This window comes from Scyliorhinus torazame, chromosome 2, assembly GCF_047496885.1.
Source record: "Scyliorhinus torazame isolate Kashiwa2021f chromosome 2, sScyTor2.1, whole genome shotgun sequence".
Classification (NCBI taxonomy): Eukaryota; Metazoa; Chordata; class Chondrichthyes; order Carcharhiniformes; family Scyliorhinidae; genus Scyliorhinus; species Scyliorhinus torazame.
Window position 1 is genome coordinate 175,149,781 of NC_092708.1, and position 19,125 is coordinate 175,168,905.

Sequence of the window (19,125 nt, forward strand, 5' to 3'; positions counted from 1 at the left end):
ATCAATCAAACTGAGTTCCATCCTATCTCTCTCTCTGGTGCTGACCAGTCTGCAACTCCCGTTCAAACCGGCAGAAATTAGCAGAGTGTTCTCTCCTGTTATTTCTGAATTCTGCTGCTTGCCTTATTTATACATGTCCACTAATCAAACATGGATCAAAAACAATAACATCAAAATAAAAATGTGGAAATAAGGAAATAAACAGGAAGTACACTTACAACACCTTAAAAACAAACCCTGTTTTTTGGCTGCTCGACACCAGCACAGAACCCTCGGGGTTATTTTGGTAAGAGTCAAACAAGGTGCTGTGTGGGTACAACGCAAATCTGGCAAACTTGTTGGAAGGTTTTGCTGTAGCATACAACGTCTCGGTTCATTGGTTATTACCATAATTTAACATTGCCTAGTAATGCTAAAGTAAATACTGGGCCAGAGGTTAATGATTAAAGTTCTGCCTCGGTTCTGTACATAATTAATGAAGTTTGAAGCGGAACCTGGCACAGGGTCCCACTTTTCTGGTCAGCAAGACAGGCACCATCCATGGTTCTCACCAACCTTCTCATGGTGGCCTCAAGGTGCTCGCGTGGAGGAGCCGAAATCGGGCCTGGCGCTGGTCCAGCGATTCTCCGGGACCTGTGAATCGTCGTGATCGCGGTGTACGCCGCGTGGCTGGGGCCCATTGCCAGAGGCCAGCCGAGCGATCCTCCGCTCCTGACCGGCCGAGTTCCCGATGGCGTGGAACTAAACTGCTATTGCCAGTCAGGATGCTCGAATGGTGGCTGCGGACTCGGTTCACAGCCACCTTGGTGGGGGGGGCGGGGTGATCGGACACTAGAGTGGGGGGGATCTTAAAGGTGGCTGGGAGAAAGATCCACACGATCAGATCTTCGGGCACCCGGCCGATCGGGGGGGGTCTAGCTTTTGTGTGTGGCTCCGCGGTCTGAGTCCGCCATGGCGCACGGCGCGGCTGCTGGAGGCCACCACCGTGCGCATGCGCAGACCCAAAACTGGAAGTGCGAGAGCCCGTTTCTGCAGCTAAAGCTGCATGAATTACTCTGGGTCCCTGCAAGCCCCCTGCAGGTCGTTGAATCACCTCCGCCTTTTCCCAGGATTCTCCAGAGTAAAATACCAGCGTTTATATGCCGGTGTGGGGACATAGGGCAGATTCTGCAGGAATCGGCGGGGCAGGCAACTCCGGCGCGGAGGAGTGGCGTGAAGCACTCCAGCGTCGAGCCGCCCCAAAGATGCGGAATCCTCCACACCTTCAGGGGCTAGGCTGGCGCCGGAGTGGTATGCGCCTCGCCGGCCGGCGGGGGAGCGCCAGCGTGTGCTGGCATCATCCCAACGCATGCGCAAGGGGAGTTCATCTCCGCGTCAGCTATCACGGAGGTCCACAGCAGCCGACGTGGAGGAATAGAGTGCCCCCCATGGCATAGGCCCGCCCGCAGATCAGTGGGCCCCAATCGTAGGCCAGGCCACCGTGGAGGCACCTCCCGGGGCCAGATGCCCCCCCGAGGACCCCGGAGGATGCCCGCGGAACCAGGTCCTGTCGGTAAGTACCTGTTGTAATTTACGCCGACGGGACCAGCCTAAAATGGGCAGCCACTCGGCCCATTGGGAGCCGGAGAATCGCCGGGGGGGGGGCGCTGCCAGCGGCCGCCGACCAGCGCGGCACGATTCCCGCCCGCGGCACCGGAGAATTCAGCAGCCGGCACTGGTGGGATTCACGCCGCACCCTGGCGATTCTCCGACCCGGCGGGAGGTCGGAGAATCCCGCCCATAGTCCCATTTTGTGAGAATCCAGCCCAAGATCTTTCTGGCGAGATACTCATTCCTGCTGTCTCGTGGGATTTTCAACCACCGTCGCCTTTTTTGCCAGTGGTGAACACTGGTTGAAAATCCCCCCCAGCGTGTCCCCTTTATAAGATTAACATTCATGTGACGTTAACCTCGGTGCCATTTGGTACGTACCCTTATGTATTCTCAGGAAGGCATGGATCATTCTTTATTTGGAGTGAGTGATGGAGGAGTTCACATTCATTCATCCTCAAGGGACAACAATGGTTAATGAGGGCTCATCATAAATGTGATTCTTTGCACACCTGGGGTGTCATTCTCCGACCCCCCGCCGGGTTGGAGAATCGCCGGGGGCTGCCGTGAATCCCGCCCCCGCCGGTTGCCGAAGTCTCCGGTACCAGATATTCGGCGGGGGCGGGAATCGGGCCGCGCCGGTTGGCGGGCCCCCCCGCTGGATTCTCCGGCCCGGATGGGCCGAAGTCCCGCCGATAAATTGCCTGTCCCGCCGACGTGGATTAAACCACCTTTTGAACGGCGGGACAAGGCGCCGTGGGCGGGCTCCGGGGTCCTGGGGGGGGCGCGGGGCGATCTGACCCCGGGGGGTGCCCCCACGGTGGCCTGGCCCGCGATCGGGACCCACCGATCCGCGGGCGGGCCTGTGCCGTGGGGGCACTCTTTCCCTTCCGCTAAGACCTGACCTTGGGGAGACGTATGGGCGGCACGGTAGCACAGTGGTTAGCACCAGGGATCCGGGATCGATTCCTGGCTTGGGTCACTGTCTGTGCGCAGTCTGTACATTCTCCCCGCGTGAGTTTCCTCCAGGTGCTCCGGTTTCCTCCCACAAGTCCCGACAGATGTGGGCCGGGATTCTCCAACCCCCCGCCTCGGAGAATGTCGATGATGGCGCGACGCAACGGGCCCCGGGGCCGCCCCAATTCTCCGGGCCGGATGGGCTGAAGTCCCGCCGGCGTAAATCAAACCATTTAATGCTGCCAACCAACAGTCGTGCTGGTTGACGCCGGCCACCGCGTGGGGCGGCCGGCGGAGAAGTGACAGCACGGCCGCAGGTGGTGGTGGTGGGTGGGACGGGGTCGCAAGTGCCATTGGAATGTGCGTGTCAGGGTGGAGAGGGGCTGGGTGGGACGGGCTGGGGGGATAGGCTGGGGGGAGGGAGGGGCTGGGATGGGCTGGGGGGAGGGAGGGGCTGGGGAGGCTGGTAGAGGGCTTGAGTGGGGGCTCGGTGGGGGCGGGAGAGGAGGTGGTTGGGGAGGGTGTGTGCCGGGGAGGAGGGGTGAGGGGGTTGGGGAGGGTGCGTGCTGGGGAGGAGGGGGGGGGGGGTGTTTGGGGAGGGTGCATGCTGCGGAGGAGAGGGGGGCCGGGGAGGGCGGGTGATGGAGAGGGTGCGTGCCGGGGAGGAGGGGGGGTGGGGTGGGTGGGAGGGTTCGGGAGGGTGCTTGCCAGGAAGGGGGGAGGGGGTGTTGGGGAGGGTGTGTTCCGGGGAGTGGGGGGGGTTTGGGGAGGGTGCGTGCCAGGGAGGAGGGGCGGGGGGGGGGGGGGGGGGGGGGAGGGTGCGTGCCGGGGAGGAGAAGGGGAGGGTTTGGAGAGGGTGCGTGCCGGGGAGGGGGGAGGATGTCCGCCTGGCCATGTGCGATGATGGCCGCTGTGGCAGGAGCCGCATTTCTACATGTTGCCCTGGGGGAGCTGGAGCAGGAGCGAGCCAGGGAGGTAGGTGGCAGCTGCCCATGCTGGAGTGCTGCCCACACGCAGGACAAGGAGGAGACACCCGATAACGCCCCGTGTGTACCGGCCCCGCTCGTTGTACCAGGACCTCACGGATTGGGCATTCAGGTGGAGACTCCGGATGAGCCGGGAAACCGTGGCACACATCTGCCACCTGATGGCACACCTAGCACCGCGTGGCACTGGGGAGGACACCCTCTCCCCGTGACCGTCAAGGTTACAGTGGCCCTGACTGTCTATGCCACGGGGTCGTTCCAGGCGCCGAGTGGGGACCTGTCCGGCATCTCGCAGGCATCGGTGCACCGGTGCATCAGTGCAGTGACAGACGCCCTGAATGCCATTGCGACCGCTACATCCAGTTCCCTGTGCACTGGGCCAGCCAGGATGCCGGGCAGTGGGCTTCGCTGGGGCGGCAAGTATGCTCATGGTCCAGGGGACGATCGATGGGATGCACGTCATCATGCAGCCACCTGCGGATAACAGAACCGTGTTCATGAATAGGAAGGGGACCTATTCCATGAACATTCAGGTGGTCTGCGACCACCGCATGATGATCCTGCACGTCTGCGCCCGGTACCCGGGCAGTGTACATGACTCATTCGTATTGGTGCAATCTTTCATCCCCACCATGTTCGAGGGACGCTCCCCCCCGGCTGAGGGGCTGGTTGCTGGGTGACAGGGGTTACCCGTTGAGGTCGTGGCTGATGACACCTATATGGAGGCCACAAACTGGCGAGGAGAACCGTTACAACGATGCCGATGCAGCAACCAGGGATGTGATAGAGAGGTGCTTTGGGCTGCTAAAGATGCGCTTCAGGTGCCTGGACCGCTCTGGAGGGACCCTCCAGTACCTGTCAGATAGGGCCGGCTGCATCGTTGTGGTTTGCTGCATCCTGCACAACATAGCCCAGCAGAGAGGCGATGTACTGCAGGCAGAGGAGGGGGAAGGGGAGGAGCAGCAAGACAAGGCGCAGACCTCCCCAGATGAGGCGGATGGGGGCAATGGACAGGACAGATGGTGCTGGACATGGACCGGAGTCTGCCCACCATTACCGGCTGGGCCAGCGGGCACGGGACAGGCTGATAGCCGTCCGGTTCACGGACTAGGGTGGCTTGGGAATCGCTGAGTATGGGCACAGACTGCACACCACGGCATCAGCCTACCACCCTCACCCCACCCACCCAACACCAACTGCCCTCACCCCACCCACCCAATATCAACCACCCTCACCCCGCCCACCCAACACCAACCACCTGCACCCCACCCGCATGTACACCACCCCATTGCACATCCACCTGCGGTACAACGGGCCGGGCTCACACGGTCGGGCTCACACGGTCGCCGGTGGAAGCGTGACTGTTGCAGGCCATGGCGGATGATCACAACCCTCTCTGCGATGAGCTTTGGGCTTTACATCGTTGGACAATGTATGACCAATGACCACAGTACAACCCCCACCCGGACAATCCCTGCACGTGACCGTGACACTGCAGCGCACGATCCCGTTGTCTGCCCGGGGGGATGGCGAGGGCGACTCGGGGGGAGGGGAAGGGACACTCACCTGAGGCCGATGTTCTATCACCCCTCACACACCCACAGGCGCTCACCTCACACCACACCCCCGCACGCATCGGACAGAGCACAAAGGCAGCCTCTGTAGGTGTGAAAGTGATTTTAATAACAAACAGTGCATACACGTGCCCTAGCCCCAGAACTAATCTGTGCCCTGCACCGGTGCCAACTTACTCAGTGTCTAATATTTTGGCTTACAGGCCCTATGACTACGTCTAGGTGGTTCCCCAGACGGTACAGCAGAACTGGAGGTGGACTCATGTGATTCCTGCCCTGTGACACGGGAACCCTTTGGCGGCCGTTTCCTGGGGCGGCCTGGCCTAGATGGGCCAGGCTGCGGCTCGGGCACTGGGATGGCGAGCTGCCAGCTTGTCCTGACTGTTGCCCACCAGATGCACCTGGGACGGAAGTGGGGGGGAGAGTCCGAGGTGTCGCGGCGTTCCGGGACCACCCCTATAGGGGGACACGGAACGGGCCCAGCACCTCCTCCTCCCTTGGGGTGCCCGATGGCACCCGGGCCATTACATGGGTCGGGCATGCGAACGGACTGAGCACCCAACGCCCCCCTGAAATCTGGCGCTGCCAGGGGGGATATGGGGGAAAGGGATATGGGGGAAGGGGATATGGGGAAGGGGGGATATGGGGAAGGGGGATATGGGGAAGGGGGATATGGAGGAAGGGGGGACATGTGGGGAGGGGGGATATGGGGGAAATGGGGGAAGGGGAATATGGGGAAGGGTGGATATAGGGGAAGGGGATATGGGGGAACGTGGATGTGGGGGAAGGGGGATTTGCCCACCCTGGTATCAACAAGGGCCTGCAAGTTTGCAGCTATGGAGCTCAGGGAGTTGGCAATCCCTGTCTGTGTCTGGGCGACGCCGGCCAGCACCTGGGCAATGGCGCCGATGCCCTCAGCGATGGCCTGCAGAGACTGGGCCATTGCATGCTGAGACTGAGCCACGGCGTTGAGCGCCTCTGCGATCTGCTGCTGGCTCTCGCTCAGAGGGCAGCCATGTCCTGGGCTACGGACGCCGCCTGCACGGAAAGCCACACACCTTGCATACTGCGACCCATGTTTGACACCGTCGCACCCATTGCCTACACCACGGACGCCACCCATGGGGTGTCAGCCTGGGTGGCACGCATGACCGGCACCACTACCTGCTCCTGCACGTGGGTGGACTCCTCCACCTTCGTCTGCCGCAAGCCGGCCGTCACCCCCTTCGGTCGCCCCTTGGTCCGTGCCTGCATCGGATCTATGAGTGGGTGTGGTAACTCCAGGAACAATCGATCCGTCTGGGCAGCAGATGGTTGCCTGCGCCAGGCTGCCCTCTGACCGCCCGGCCCCTCGGCTGCTCCTGCCTCCACCTGCTGTACCGGGACGGCTGTGTTGTTTGCACCAGTTAGTGTCCCAGATGCCTCATCGCTGAAGTGCCCAACCGAGGTGAGTGTCTCTGCGATGGTGGAGGGTGTAGGAGACAGCAGTGGCGTAATGGCAAGCGCCACATCCGACCTGAAGTCCGGGGTCTCCTGGAGTGGTGAAACCTGTCTATCCGTCCCCTGTGTGTGGGTGTCGTGTGCGTCAGTGTCCTGGGCGTCGGTGTCCTGTGTGTTAGGGTCCTGTGTGTTAGAGTCCTGCATGCCGGTGTCCTGTGCGTCAGTGTCCTGGGTCGGCTGCAACGGGGGCCTGTTGCTGTAGTTACCCTCCTCGCCGAAGGCTGTGGCCCGCCGGCATCGCCGCATTCGCACTAGATGTGGGTGCCGTCCGCCTGGGGTCTGGGGTCAGGGGAATATGGCTTACAGGCCCTATGACTACGTCTAGGTGGTTCCCCAGACGGTACAGCAGAACTGGAGGTGGACTCCTGTGATTCCTGCCCTGTGACACGGGAACCCTTTGGCGGCCGTTTCCTGGGGCGGCCTGGCCTAGATGGGCCAGGCTGCGGCTCGGGCACTGGGATGGCGAGCTGCCAGCTTGTCCTGACTGTTGCCCACCAGATGCACCTGGGACGGAAGTGGGGGGGAGAGTCCGAGGTATCGCGGTGTTCCGGGACCACCCCTATAGGGGGACACGGAACGGGCCCAGCTCCGGGTCTGGGGTCAGGGGAATATGGGGGAAGGGGAATATGGGGGAAGGGAGGATTTGGGGATTTGGGGGGATGGGGGATATGGGGGAAATGGGGGAGGGGGATATGGAGAAGGGGATATGGGGGAACGGGGATGTGGGGGAAATGGGGTAAGGGGATATGTGGGAGGGGGATATGGGGAAGTGGATGGGGATATGGAGGAAGGGGGGATATGGGGGAAGGGGATATGGGGAGGGGCGATATGGGGGAAATGGGGGAATAGGGATATGGGGGATATGGGGGAAAGGGATATGGGGGAAGGGGGATATGTGGGAGGGGGATATGGGGGAAGAGGGATATGGGGGGAAGGGTGGACATGGGGGAAGGGGATATGGGGGAACGTGGATGTGGGGGAAGGGGGATATGGGGTAAGGGGATATGGGGAGGGGGAATATGGGGGAACGGGGGGATATGGGGGAAGGGGATATGGGGAAGGGGGATATGGAGTAAGGGGATATGAGGGGAGACGGGATATGGGGAAGGGGGATATGGGGAAGGGGAGATATGGGGTAAGGGGGATATGAGGGAAGGGGGGATTTGGGGGAAGGGGATATTGGGGAAGGGGATATGGGAGAGGGGGATATGGGGGAAGGGGGATATGGGGGAAGGGGGATATGGGGGAAGGGGGATATGGGGAAGGGTGATATGGGGGACGGGAATATGGGGAGATTTGGGGCAAGGGAGATATGGGGAAGGGGATATGGGGGAAGGGGGATATGGGGGAAGGGGATATGGGGGAAGGGGATATTGAGGGAGGGGGATATGGGGGAAATGGGGGAAGAGGGATATGGGGGAAGGTGGATATGGGGGAAGGGGAATATGGGGAAGGGGATGGGGGATATGGGGTAAGGAGATATGGGGAAGGGGATGGGGAAGGGGATATGGGGAGGGGAGATATGGGGGAAGGGGGATATGGGGGAAGGGGAATATGGGGGAAGGGAGGATTTGGGGGGAAGGGGATATGGGGGAAATGGGGAGGGGGATATGGAGAAGGGGATATGGGGGAACGGGGATGTGGGGGAAATGGGGTAAGGGGATATGTGGGAGGGGGATAGGGGGAAGCGGATGGGGATATGGAGGAAGGGGGGATATGGGGGAAGGGGGATATGGGGGAAGGGGATATGGGGAAGGGGATATGGGGGAAGGGGATATGGGGGAAGGGGGATATGTGGGAGGAGGATATGGGGGAAGAGGGATATGGGGGAAGGGTGGGCATGGGGGAAGGGGATATGGGGGAACGTGGATGTGGGGGAAAGGGCATATGGGGTAAGGGGATATGGGGAGGGGGAATATGGGGGAACGGGGGGATATGGGGGAAGGGGGATATGGGAAAGGGGGGATATGGAGTAAGGGGATATGGGGGAGAGGGGATATGGGGAAGGGGGATATGGGGGAAGGGGGGATATGGGGAAGGGTGATATGGGGGAACGGGAATATGGGGGAGATTTGGGGCAAGCAAGATATGGGGAAGGGGATTTGAGGGAAGGGGATATGGGGGAAGGGGATATGGGGAAGGGGATATTGAGGGAGGGGGATATGGGGGAAATGGGGGAGAGGGATATGGGGTAAGGGGTTATGGGGAGGGGAGATATGGGGAAGGGGATAGGGATATGGGGGAGGGGAGATATGGGGGAAGGGGGATATGGGGGAAGGGGATATGGGGGATGGGATATGGGATGAAGGGGAAATGGGAGAAATGGGGAAGGGGATATGGGGGAAGGGGGATATGGGGAAGGGGGATATGGGGAAGGGGATATGGGAGAAGGGGATATGGGGAAGTGGATATGGGGTATATGGGAGTGGGGGGATATGGAGGAAGGGGATATGGGGGAATGGGGATATGGGGGATATGGTGGCGTGGGGATATGGGGGAAGGGGGATATCAGGAAGTGGGGACATGGGAGAAGGGGGGATGGGGAAGGGGGAAAGGGGGCAGGCAGTTGGGGGTCTCACTTGGCGCTGCATGGGGGCAGCCATTTTGCCGGGGCTCCGCCGTGTGGGGGGGCATCTTTTGTGCAGTGACGGCGCGTGTGTCCTTGACGGGTGACGCCGTCGCGAATTGCATCACGCTGCTACTAGCCCATTCCCGACCGGAGAATTTGCGACGTTTCGGGGGGCCCGACGCCGGAGTGATTCGCGCCATTTTTGGCGCCGGGATCGGGCCATCGCGCCGATTCACGGAGAATCCCGCCCGTGCTGTTAGGTGAATTGGACATTCTGAATTCTCCCTCTGTGTACCTGAAGAGGCGCCGGAGTGTGCCGACTTGGGGCTTTTCACAGTAACCTCATTGCAGTGTTAATGTAAGCCTACTTGTGACACTAAAAAAGATTATTATTATTATTATTGAGCACTTAAGGCCCGAGTGTGAATGTAGGATCTGTCCTCTCAGCAATCGTTCAGTTATGTTACGATCCCATTCCAGAGATCCAATATTGTGAGATTGTGAGGAAAGGATACCTTGCTCCAGAAGGCATTACACAAAGAAATAGGGATATGGTGTATTGAAACAAACATTACTAACAGTATTAAAATATATTTAACATTATACCAGATAATAATTTACAATTTATAGAAAAACTCCCTGGACCACTGGCTCCATTCTCACTTTTGGCTCCTCTCAGAAAACAGATATTAGAGACCAGACTGGGTAAAGGTATGAACGAGTGAGTTCTGGGAAAAGTTGGGAAGCTAAGCTTTGTCACCTTGGATCACATTGTTCCTCATGCTACCTTATCCCTGGGACTCTAGTACTCACAGAGGTTAGCAGCATTCATTCCACAGGTGTTACATCTGGAGCCCTGTGGGAGGTGAGAACTTGGGAATTACATCATTGAACCAATGTGGCTCTGAACTCCACTCATTGATTTAGCATAACTATGAGCATTCATTTACTCATGGTGAATGAATGGTATCCATTTGGCCACTGATGAATGGCAATAATTGTCAACCCGTGACTCCCCTTCACTGATGGGATGGCAGAATTAAGGCAGCTGTGCCCGCTTGACTATAGCATTCACTCCCCAAGGGTACATTACTGCCTCCTGCTGTATAGCTTTACCAAATTTGACATGGGCTTATTGAATTCTATCGATCCCTTTCAAAGGGCTAATTTAGAAATCTGTTTGTTCTTGCTTCCTGAGCAATGGGCTCTGAGTCTTGTATAACTGACCTGGACCCTGTCCTATAAGTGTTGTTGCAAGAAGCAGTCCCAGAAGCCAGTTTCAAAGTCCTCCCACACTTCATCGTACCCCTCCTAGACAGAACTGATCTTACTTTCCGATTTTGGAGGAAACCATTTTACCCGAGTTTTGAGATGGTGTTACTGCACCTTTATTACAGGTTCGACCGCCTTCCCTCCCTCATTGTGTGCCTCATGATGTGCAGATAGAGATGCCACTTGTTATTCTCCAGCCTCACTCACGAATAATGGATCCTGCCATTGTGGTCCTGGACATCGACACACTCCCCTTTAAACCCATCACCTGTGAGCTGTCCATGCTACACATGGACCTGGATTTATACCCGCCTCATTGGAGGCTGTGTGCACCGTTACCTCCATGCTCCACACCCCCCCATGAGGCTTCACATAATCTCCCTCCCTTTCGTATTATGTATTCCTTATCTACAGGTTGTGGATCCCTCCTGTGACCATCACTATCCCCTCTGCAGCCAAATAGTAACCTTCACAAAACACTGCATTCCTGACTTGTTCAGTGTTTGTGCAAACCATCCCTAATGTGCCACACTAACGGACCCCCCCCCCACCCCATAATCTACAGTCTGCATGCATCCACTTCTAGCGATACATGTGTTAGCCCTTAGCTACCCCTCCCTCGGTCTTCCCTCTTCCTTCCATTGTTCATCCTGTCTACCCATCTCCTTGCCCCTCTGCCTGCCAATATGAGTCCATGCCTTCCCCCCACATCCTCCTTCCACAGCCCTCCTTCCACAATGCTCCCTTGTGTTTGTCCTTCCCCATCCCACTCCTTGCACAGCCTTCCTTCCACATTGCCATTCCCCTTGTATTTGTCTGCCCACCTCCACCTCTCTGCCCTCACATCACAACCTAACCAGATTGAACTTTGGAACTTGGCTGCAGTGGCTACATGATTCCGCAGCACAGTGCTTCCCAGATAATCACTGGTGTGTGGAACTAGGTGGGAAGGAGAACCCTGTGCTCCCCAACGCCAGGTGCAGTACTGATCTGACTCGGTGGCACAGGAGGGTCAATGGGTCCAGTAGCACAGTGCTGTCCATGAAGACCAGCTCAACATGCAGATGGAGGGTAGGAACTGGTCTGCCCCGACAGAGTGGTGAACAGCGTAACCGGAGTAGTGCGTCACATCACAGTGGCTGGTAGGCTTTGCATGTTGCACTCACCTCAAAGTCTCTGATGAACTGATGGTCGTCTTGTGCACGCGAGCCTTGATTAATTGGGTTTGACAACAACATGATTTCCCGCTGGCATGATGTAAGATTAGAAAGCCTGATGAGATTCCGATGGCCAACTATTTTAATGGGCGTGAAGAGCAGCCCACCATTAACATGCCATTCATACACCATTAAAACACCATTAATACACCATTATGAAAATATGAAATGAAAATCGCTTATTATCACAAGTAGGCTTCAAATGATGTTACTGTGAAAAGGCCCTAGTCGCCACATTCCGGCGCCTGTTCGGGGAGGCTGATACGGGAATTGAACCGTGCTGCTGGCCTGCCTTGGTCTGCTTTAAAAGCCAGCTCTTTAGCCCAGTGTGCTAAACCAGCCCCCATTAATATGCCATTAATACACCATTAAAACACCATTAACATGCCATTGGGAGAATAGGAACGTAATTTTATGCCGGCGGGTTTCAACTTGCCCCTCAATGGATTTTCCACACCCGCCCATCACTAAACCCGCTACAGGCATGCTGGGAAAATTCCGCCCAGGAATTTCACATTTCCCATCTCGGTTTGGTGGGCCAGTTGGCCAGATGGGATGCAAGTTAGGGCTCAAATAAAATTTACGAATATTTCTGGGAACTGAGGTCGATGTTTGTTTGTGCTGCCTGAACACTCGTGGTATAGTTTTCCCGTTGATAGTTTTTACAGGTCAGCAGCTGCTGTCCATCTGAGGGAGCACTTTGAAAACGCAATACTGGTGTGGAGGGTGCTTCTCTTTCCTGACACCCACCCACTACCCACCCTCTCCAGTGCTGCTCAACCTTTGAGCTTTGTCCTAGCTTTGACAAAGAGTCATCGGACTCGAAACGTTAGTTCTTTTCTCTCCCTACAGATGCTGTCAGACCTGCTGAGATTTTCCAGCATTTTCTCTTTCGTTTCAGATTCCAGCATCCACAGTAATTTGCTTTTGTCCAGTGATCTTTCTCCTCTCTAGGTCCTTTCACTTCTATTGCTCTCACTCCTGTAAAGTAAGACATTTGTGTACTGATAGAACAGAGCCAATCCTTACAATGTCTCTTGCTTAACTTTCGGCTGAACAGCTGACCTTTTTCGCTCCTACATCATCAGCCCCCGTGATGGGGGCAGCACGGTAGCATTGTGGTTAGCACAATTGCTTCACAGCTCCAGGGTCCCAGGTTTGATTCCAGCTTGGGTCACTGTCTGTGCGGAGTCTGCACATCCTCCCCATGTGTGTGTGGGTTTCCTCCTGGTGCTCTGGTTTCCTCCCACAGTCCAAAGATGTGCAGGTTAGGTGGATTGGCCATGATAAATTGCCCTTAGTGTCCAAAATTGCTCTTAGTGTTGGGTGGGGTTACTGGGTTATGGGGATAGGGTGGAGGTGTTGACCTCGGAGTAGGGTGCTCTTTCCAAGAGCCGGTGCAGACACGATGGGCCGAATGGCCTCTTTCTGCACTGTAAATTCTATGATAAACATCATTAATGACGTACGCTGGAAGATAACTGCGTGATACATATTTATACAACCATTTCTTATTTTAGTTGAACAAGCTTTTAATAAAACTCCAAGCAGGACACGTGAGTTGACTTGCATTGGACCAATTTGCTGTTGTGGTTAAAAAAATGCTCTAACTCTCAGTTTACCACTGACCCACCAAATCACTGCACTGTTGCACACATTGAGTATGTCTTGCCTCGAATGCTGAGTCAAGTAGATCAGCTTCCACCGGCGATACGAGGGTACTGAGAGTGGAGTGCAATTATAAATGTAAATAACTCACCCACCAAAATATTAAAGCGTTGGAGACCCACAAAGGTATGGTCCATGAAATGCCAGGCATTTAAGTGGCTTTTATTCCATTCTCATGCATTTGTACTGATTTAACAATTAGATCCGTGCCCTGAAATGGGAGATCCAGCAGGTTTCTTGATAAACAAAGAACAAGAACAAAGAAATGTACAGCACAGGAACAGGCTCTTCGGCCCTCCAAGCCCGTGCCGACCATGCTGCCCGATAAACTACAATCTTATGCACTTCCTGGGTCCGTATCCCTCTATTCCCATCCTATTCATGTACTTTATTCTGTAAACACATGACAAATGAGAGTAAACAGCATGGAGATCAATTTTACATGAGTGGAAAGAGAATGATAGTGCCCACAAAGACACTATTATATACCTACTCACACAATGAAGAAACATAGCGTAGAATCATAGAATCCCTGCAGTACAGAAGGAGGCCATTCAGCCCAACGAGACTACACCGAGCCTCTGAAAGAGCATGGGACATATCCTTCGCCCACTCCCTCGCCATATCTCAATAACCCCTTAACCTAACCTGCACACCTACCTTTGGATACTAAGGGGCAGTTTATCATGCCAATCCACCCAACTTGCACACCTTTGGACTATGGGAACAAACTGCAGACACGGGAAGAATGTGCAAACTCCATACTGACAGTCACCCAAGGCCGGAATTGAACCTGGGTCCCTGGCACTATGAAGCAGCAGTGCTAACCACTGTGCCCTCATGCCACCCATGGTGCAACAAAACCAAACGGAATCAGACCAACTAACTCAGAATGTCATCGGTGTCTATTGTGACAACATTGATGGCACCAGTGGAAGAGTTGATATTGTTTGTGCTCTCTGCAAGACCAACCAGGCAACCGTCTGAGTAAGAGCTCTGGAGGTGAGCTCCAGAGTCAGAAGAGGGATTCCGTTGCCCGCTAGGTGCTCTCGCCTTATTGCAGGAAATTTAATGCATTTGTATTTTGCTGAGGTGTTTGTTTGCAAGAAAGTGGGGAAATAACAGGATGTGTAGCAAGTGCTCCCCCTGGTGTTGTGGTGTCAATAGATACAGCCTTAAATGCAAATGTCGATGATAACTTCAAACCACTGGTTAGATTATTATTAAGCTTCAAATATATTAAATAATGTACAGTGCATCCATAACAGAATTCATTAAATTCTTATGCTGCAGTCCAGTGAGACCAGATATTTTGCTGTTCTGCAATGGGTGCAGTTTAACAGCTTCATCGTCTCTTACTTGGTGTCGGGACGAGATTGCTGAGTCTCGCGAGAGATTTGGGACGCTAGCAATGCCTCACGTGATTTAACAAAACCTCGTGAGACATCACGATCTGCATCTCGCCCTCACTGGGTGAGAACTGGATCTGCATATTTAAATATGCCCTTATCTCATTTAAATATGTGTTTGCGATATTCTTCCGGTGGCCGGGACCTAACTGCTGTACCTGAGGGACCTCACCAGGGCACCACTTAGCACTGGTCCACACAAATGTAGACCAGTCATTATGGCACCTCGGGGGGTCTCCCAGGCCATTAGGTGATCCTAGGTGGTCAGGGACAGGTCAGGTTGGCACCCTAGCACTCATTCTGTCACAAGGGCACATTGGCACTGCCAAACTGGCACCCTGGAGTGCCACCAGGGCACTGTGAGAGTGCCACCGTGGCACTGTAAGGGTGCCAGTGTGGAAGTATCAGGGTGCCCAGTTGCCAGGTTGATACTGTCAGGGATCAGACCAGGGGGATGCTACCAATTGGAGGGCAGTCTGAGGGCGTGTTCCTGGGGTCTTCCCGAGGTTGAGGGGAGCAGAGTGGGGTGCTGGAAGGGGAAAGGAAAGATCAGGGCAGCGAGAGAGAAACTTCCCGAGGCAAAGAAAACAGCTAAAGTACCATTGAATAGCAGGGTGTTTCTCGGCAATGCAACATATGGACGATATGGGAATAGTGTAGATGGACTTTGGAGTGGTTTCACAGGTAGGTGCAACATCGAGGGCCGAAGGGCCTGTACTGCGCTGTAATGTTATATGTTCTATGTTCTAGGTGTTTTCCGTTGAATCGCAACCACTATCCAGAGATTTGATAGGATCTGCTGTGAATCACAGTTATTCATTTTTTTTTCCAGTTGCACCACAAGAAGTGAACAAGAGAGACATTGTCTTCCTTATCGATGGATCAGTCTACGTTGGAAATGTTAATTTCATTCATATCCGTCAATTCATCTCAAGATTAATTGAGACTTTGGACATTGGGAGTGACAGAGTTCGAGTAGCTGTGGCACAATACAGCGATGATGTTAAAACAGAATCCTATCTGAACAGCTACTCAACAAAAGCTGAACTTTTGTCTCATGTGAGAGGGCTCAAAGTGAAAGGTGGGAGATTGATTAACACCGGGGCAGCACTGGACTATGTCCTTAAAAACCACTTCACCAAATCTGCAGGAAGTAGGAAAGAGGAAGGTGTTCCTCAGATATTGATGCTGCTCACTGGTGGAAGATCCAGAGATGACATCAAGTCGTCGGCAGATGCCCTGAAGCGAGCTGCTGTAATGACCTTTTCTATAGGAGTCAAGAGGGCAGATCCAGCCCAGTTAGAAGAAATTTCAAGTGACCCCAGCTTGGTCTTTAATGTAAAGGAGTTTCGCTCTCTTTCAGATATACAGAATCAGGTGTTGACACCGTTATCAACATCAGTGATGACACCTTTGCCAACAACAATTGTTCCACCAGTTACTACAGCTAAAGGTACCTGGATTGGTTACTCTTTTGTTCAATGATTAATGCACTGGTAATTGTGTAGTTTTATTAATCATTCTCATGTGGAAAATATCACTGTAAATGAAAGACTACCCAAAGATTGGTGAGAATGTGGAACTCGCTATCTCAAAAAATAAGTGGGCAAATAGCATTGATGCAATGATGAGAACCTAGATTTTTTAAATACATTAGTGCTGCTGACTGGGTCTGCATTTATTACCCTTTCCTAATTGAGTGACTTTCTTGGACACTTCAAAATCAATAAGGGATGAGGTCCTGAAAGCAGAATATGGGGAGTTAGGAAGAAAATTGAGAAGTCAGACCTCAAAGGTAGTGACCTCAGGATTACTACCAGTGCCACGTTATAGTCAGAGCAAAAATAGTGGGATATATCGGATGAATACGTAGCTAAAGAGATGGCGTGAAGGGCAGGGTTTCAGATTCCTGGTCATTGGGACCGGTTCTGGGGGATGTGGGATCTGTACACACTGGACAGCTTACACTGATGTCCTTGAGGGGGTACTTGCTAGAGCGGTTGGGGATGGTTTAAATTGATATGGCAGGGTGATGAGAGCCTATGTAAGGACTCAGAGCGGGGGAATCAAGAACAAGAGAAATAGACAGGAAGGAGAATAAGAAAAGTGATAGGAGAGTAATCAAGGGCCTGTATTGGATAATAACACTGTAAAAAATAGTAGGGATGGGACAAGGTACATTGAAAGGACTTGCCGAAAGGTTTTGTACCTGAACGCATGGAGCATTCCAAATAAAATGGATGAATTAGTTGTGCAGGTAGATGCAAAGGGATATGATATAGTTGGGGTTACGGAGACATGGCTCCAAGGTGACCAAGTATAGGAACTAAACATTGTGGGCTATTCAGTTTTTAGGAAGGACAGACAGAAAGGAAAAGGTGGTGGAGTTGCATTGCTGATTAAAGAAGATATTGATACAATATTGAGGAACTATACTGGTACAGCTGATGTGGAATCTGTCTGGGTCGAGTTAAGAAACATCAAGGGGCAAAAAAACATTCATATGGGTGGTATACAGACCACCAAACTGCAGCGGTGTTGTTTTAAAAAAATCTAAATTTAGAGTACCCAATTCATTTTTTCCAATTAAGGGGCAATTTAGCGTGGCCAATCCACCTAACTTGCACATTTTTAGGTTGTGGGGGCGGAACCCACGGAAACACGCAGAGAATGTGCAAACTCCACGCAGTCAGTGACCCAGAGCTGGGATCGATCCTGGGACCTCGGCACCGTGAGGCAGCAGGGCTAACCCACAGTGCCACCGTGCTGCCCTTCAGTGGTGATGTTGAGAATAGCATTAGACAGGAAATCAGAGATGCATGTGACAAAGGAACATCTGTGATTATGCGTGACTTTAATCTCATATAGGATTGGGTGACTCAAATTAGTCACAGTACAATAGAGGAAGAATTCATGGAGTGTATATGGGATCATTTTCTGGACCAGTATGCAGAGGAACAAACAGCCATCTTGGACTGGGTGTTGTGCAATGAGAAAGGATTAGATGGCAATCTAGTTGTGAGAGAACCCTTGGGGATGAGTGACCATAATATGGTGGAATTCTTTATCAACGTGAATAGTAAGGTAGTTGATTTTGAGACCAAGGTCCTGAATCTCAATAAAGGTAACTATGGTGGTCTGAGGCATAAGCTGGCTATGATGGACTGGGAAACATTACTGAAAGAAGGACAGCGGAATGGCAATGGCAGGCATTCAAGGAATGAATAGGTGAACTCCAAAAGTTGTTTATTCCTATTTGGCGCAAGAATAAGTAGGGAACTGTGGCCAAACCATGACTTAAAAGGGAAATAGAGATAGTATTAGATTCAAAGAAGAGGCTTACAAATTAGCAAGAAAAAGCAATAGACCTGAGGATTGGAACAGTTTAAAATTCAGCAAAGGCAGACCAAGGGATTGATTAAGAAGAAGAAAATACAATTTGAAAGTAAACTAACGGGGAACATAAAAGTTTCTATAGGAATGTAAAAAGAAAACGATTAATAAAAAATAATGTAGGCTTTTTACAGTCAGAAACGCGGGAATTCATAACAGAGAACAAAGTAATGGCTGAGCAACTAAATTCGTACTTTGCTTCAGTCTTCACAAAGGAAGACATGAATAATGTATCGGAAGTTCTGAGAAGCACAAGTTTTAGTGAAGAGCTGAAGGAAATTAGTATTAGTAAAGAAATGATTTTGGGAAATTAATGGGATTGATAATCCAGGACCTGATAATCTTCATCCCAGAGTACTTAAAGAAGTGGCCCTAGAATTGAAGATCCATTGGTGCTCATTTTTCAAACTTCTAAGTACTCTGGAATGGTTCCTACCAATTGGAGGGTAGCAAATGTAACCCCGCTATTCAAAAAGGGAGGTAGAGAGAAAACAGGAACCTATAGACCAATGAGCCACATGTCAATAGTAGGGAAGTTGCTGGAGCCCATTATCAAGGATTTCATAGCACAGCATTTGGAAAGCAATGGTGTAATCAGGCAATGTCAGCATGGATTTACAAAAGGAAAATCACGCTTGACAAATCTATTAGAATTCTTTGAAGATGTAATTAGTAGAGTTGACCAGTGAGAACCGGTGGATGTGTTTTATTTAGACTTTCAGAAGGCTTTTGACAATGTCTCACGTATCAGATTAATACGTAAAGTTAAAGCTCATGGATTACGGGTAGTGTCTTGAGATGGATAGAAAGCTGGTTAGCAGACAGGAAACAAAAAGTTGGAATAATTTTTTCAGATTGGCAGGCAGTGACTAGTGGGGTACCACAGAGTTCTGGGCTAGGACCCCAACTGTTCACTTTATAATTTAATGATTTGGACGATGGAACTCAATGTATTATCTCCAAATTTACAGATAATGCAAAGTTGAGTGG

General features: G+C 52.9%; 1 protein-coding gene across 2 annotated transcripts in view; it reads left to right on the forward strand.

The window, feature by feature from the left end:
* The window catches only part of LOC140393912 (uncharacterized), a 428,933-nt gene that overhangs the window by 276,231 nt on the left and 133,577 nt on the right, over positions 1 to 19,125 (forward strand). For both annotated transcript variants that reach the window (XM_072480540.1, XM_072480549.1), the window contains one exon: positions 15,575 to 16,195. In XM_072480540.1, coding sequence (XP_072336641.1) covers positions 15,575 to 16,195 — 621 coding nt within the window. The remainder of the gene's footprint in view (positions 1 to 15,574; positions 16,196 to 19,125) is intronic.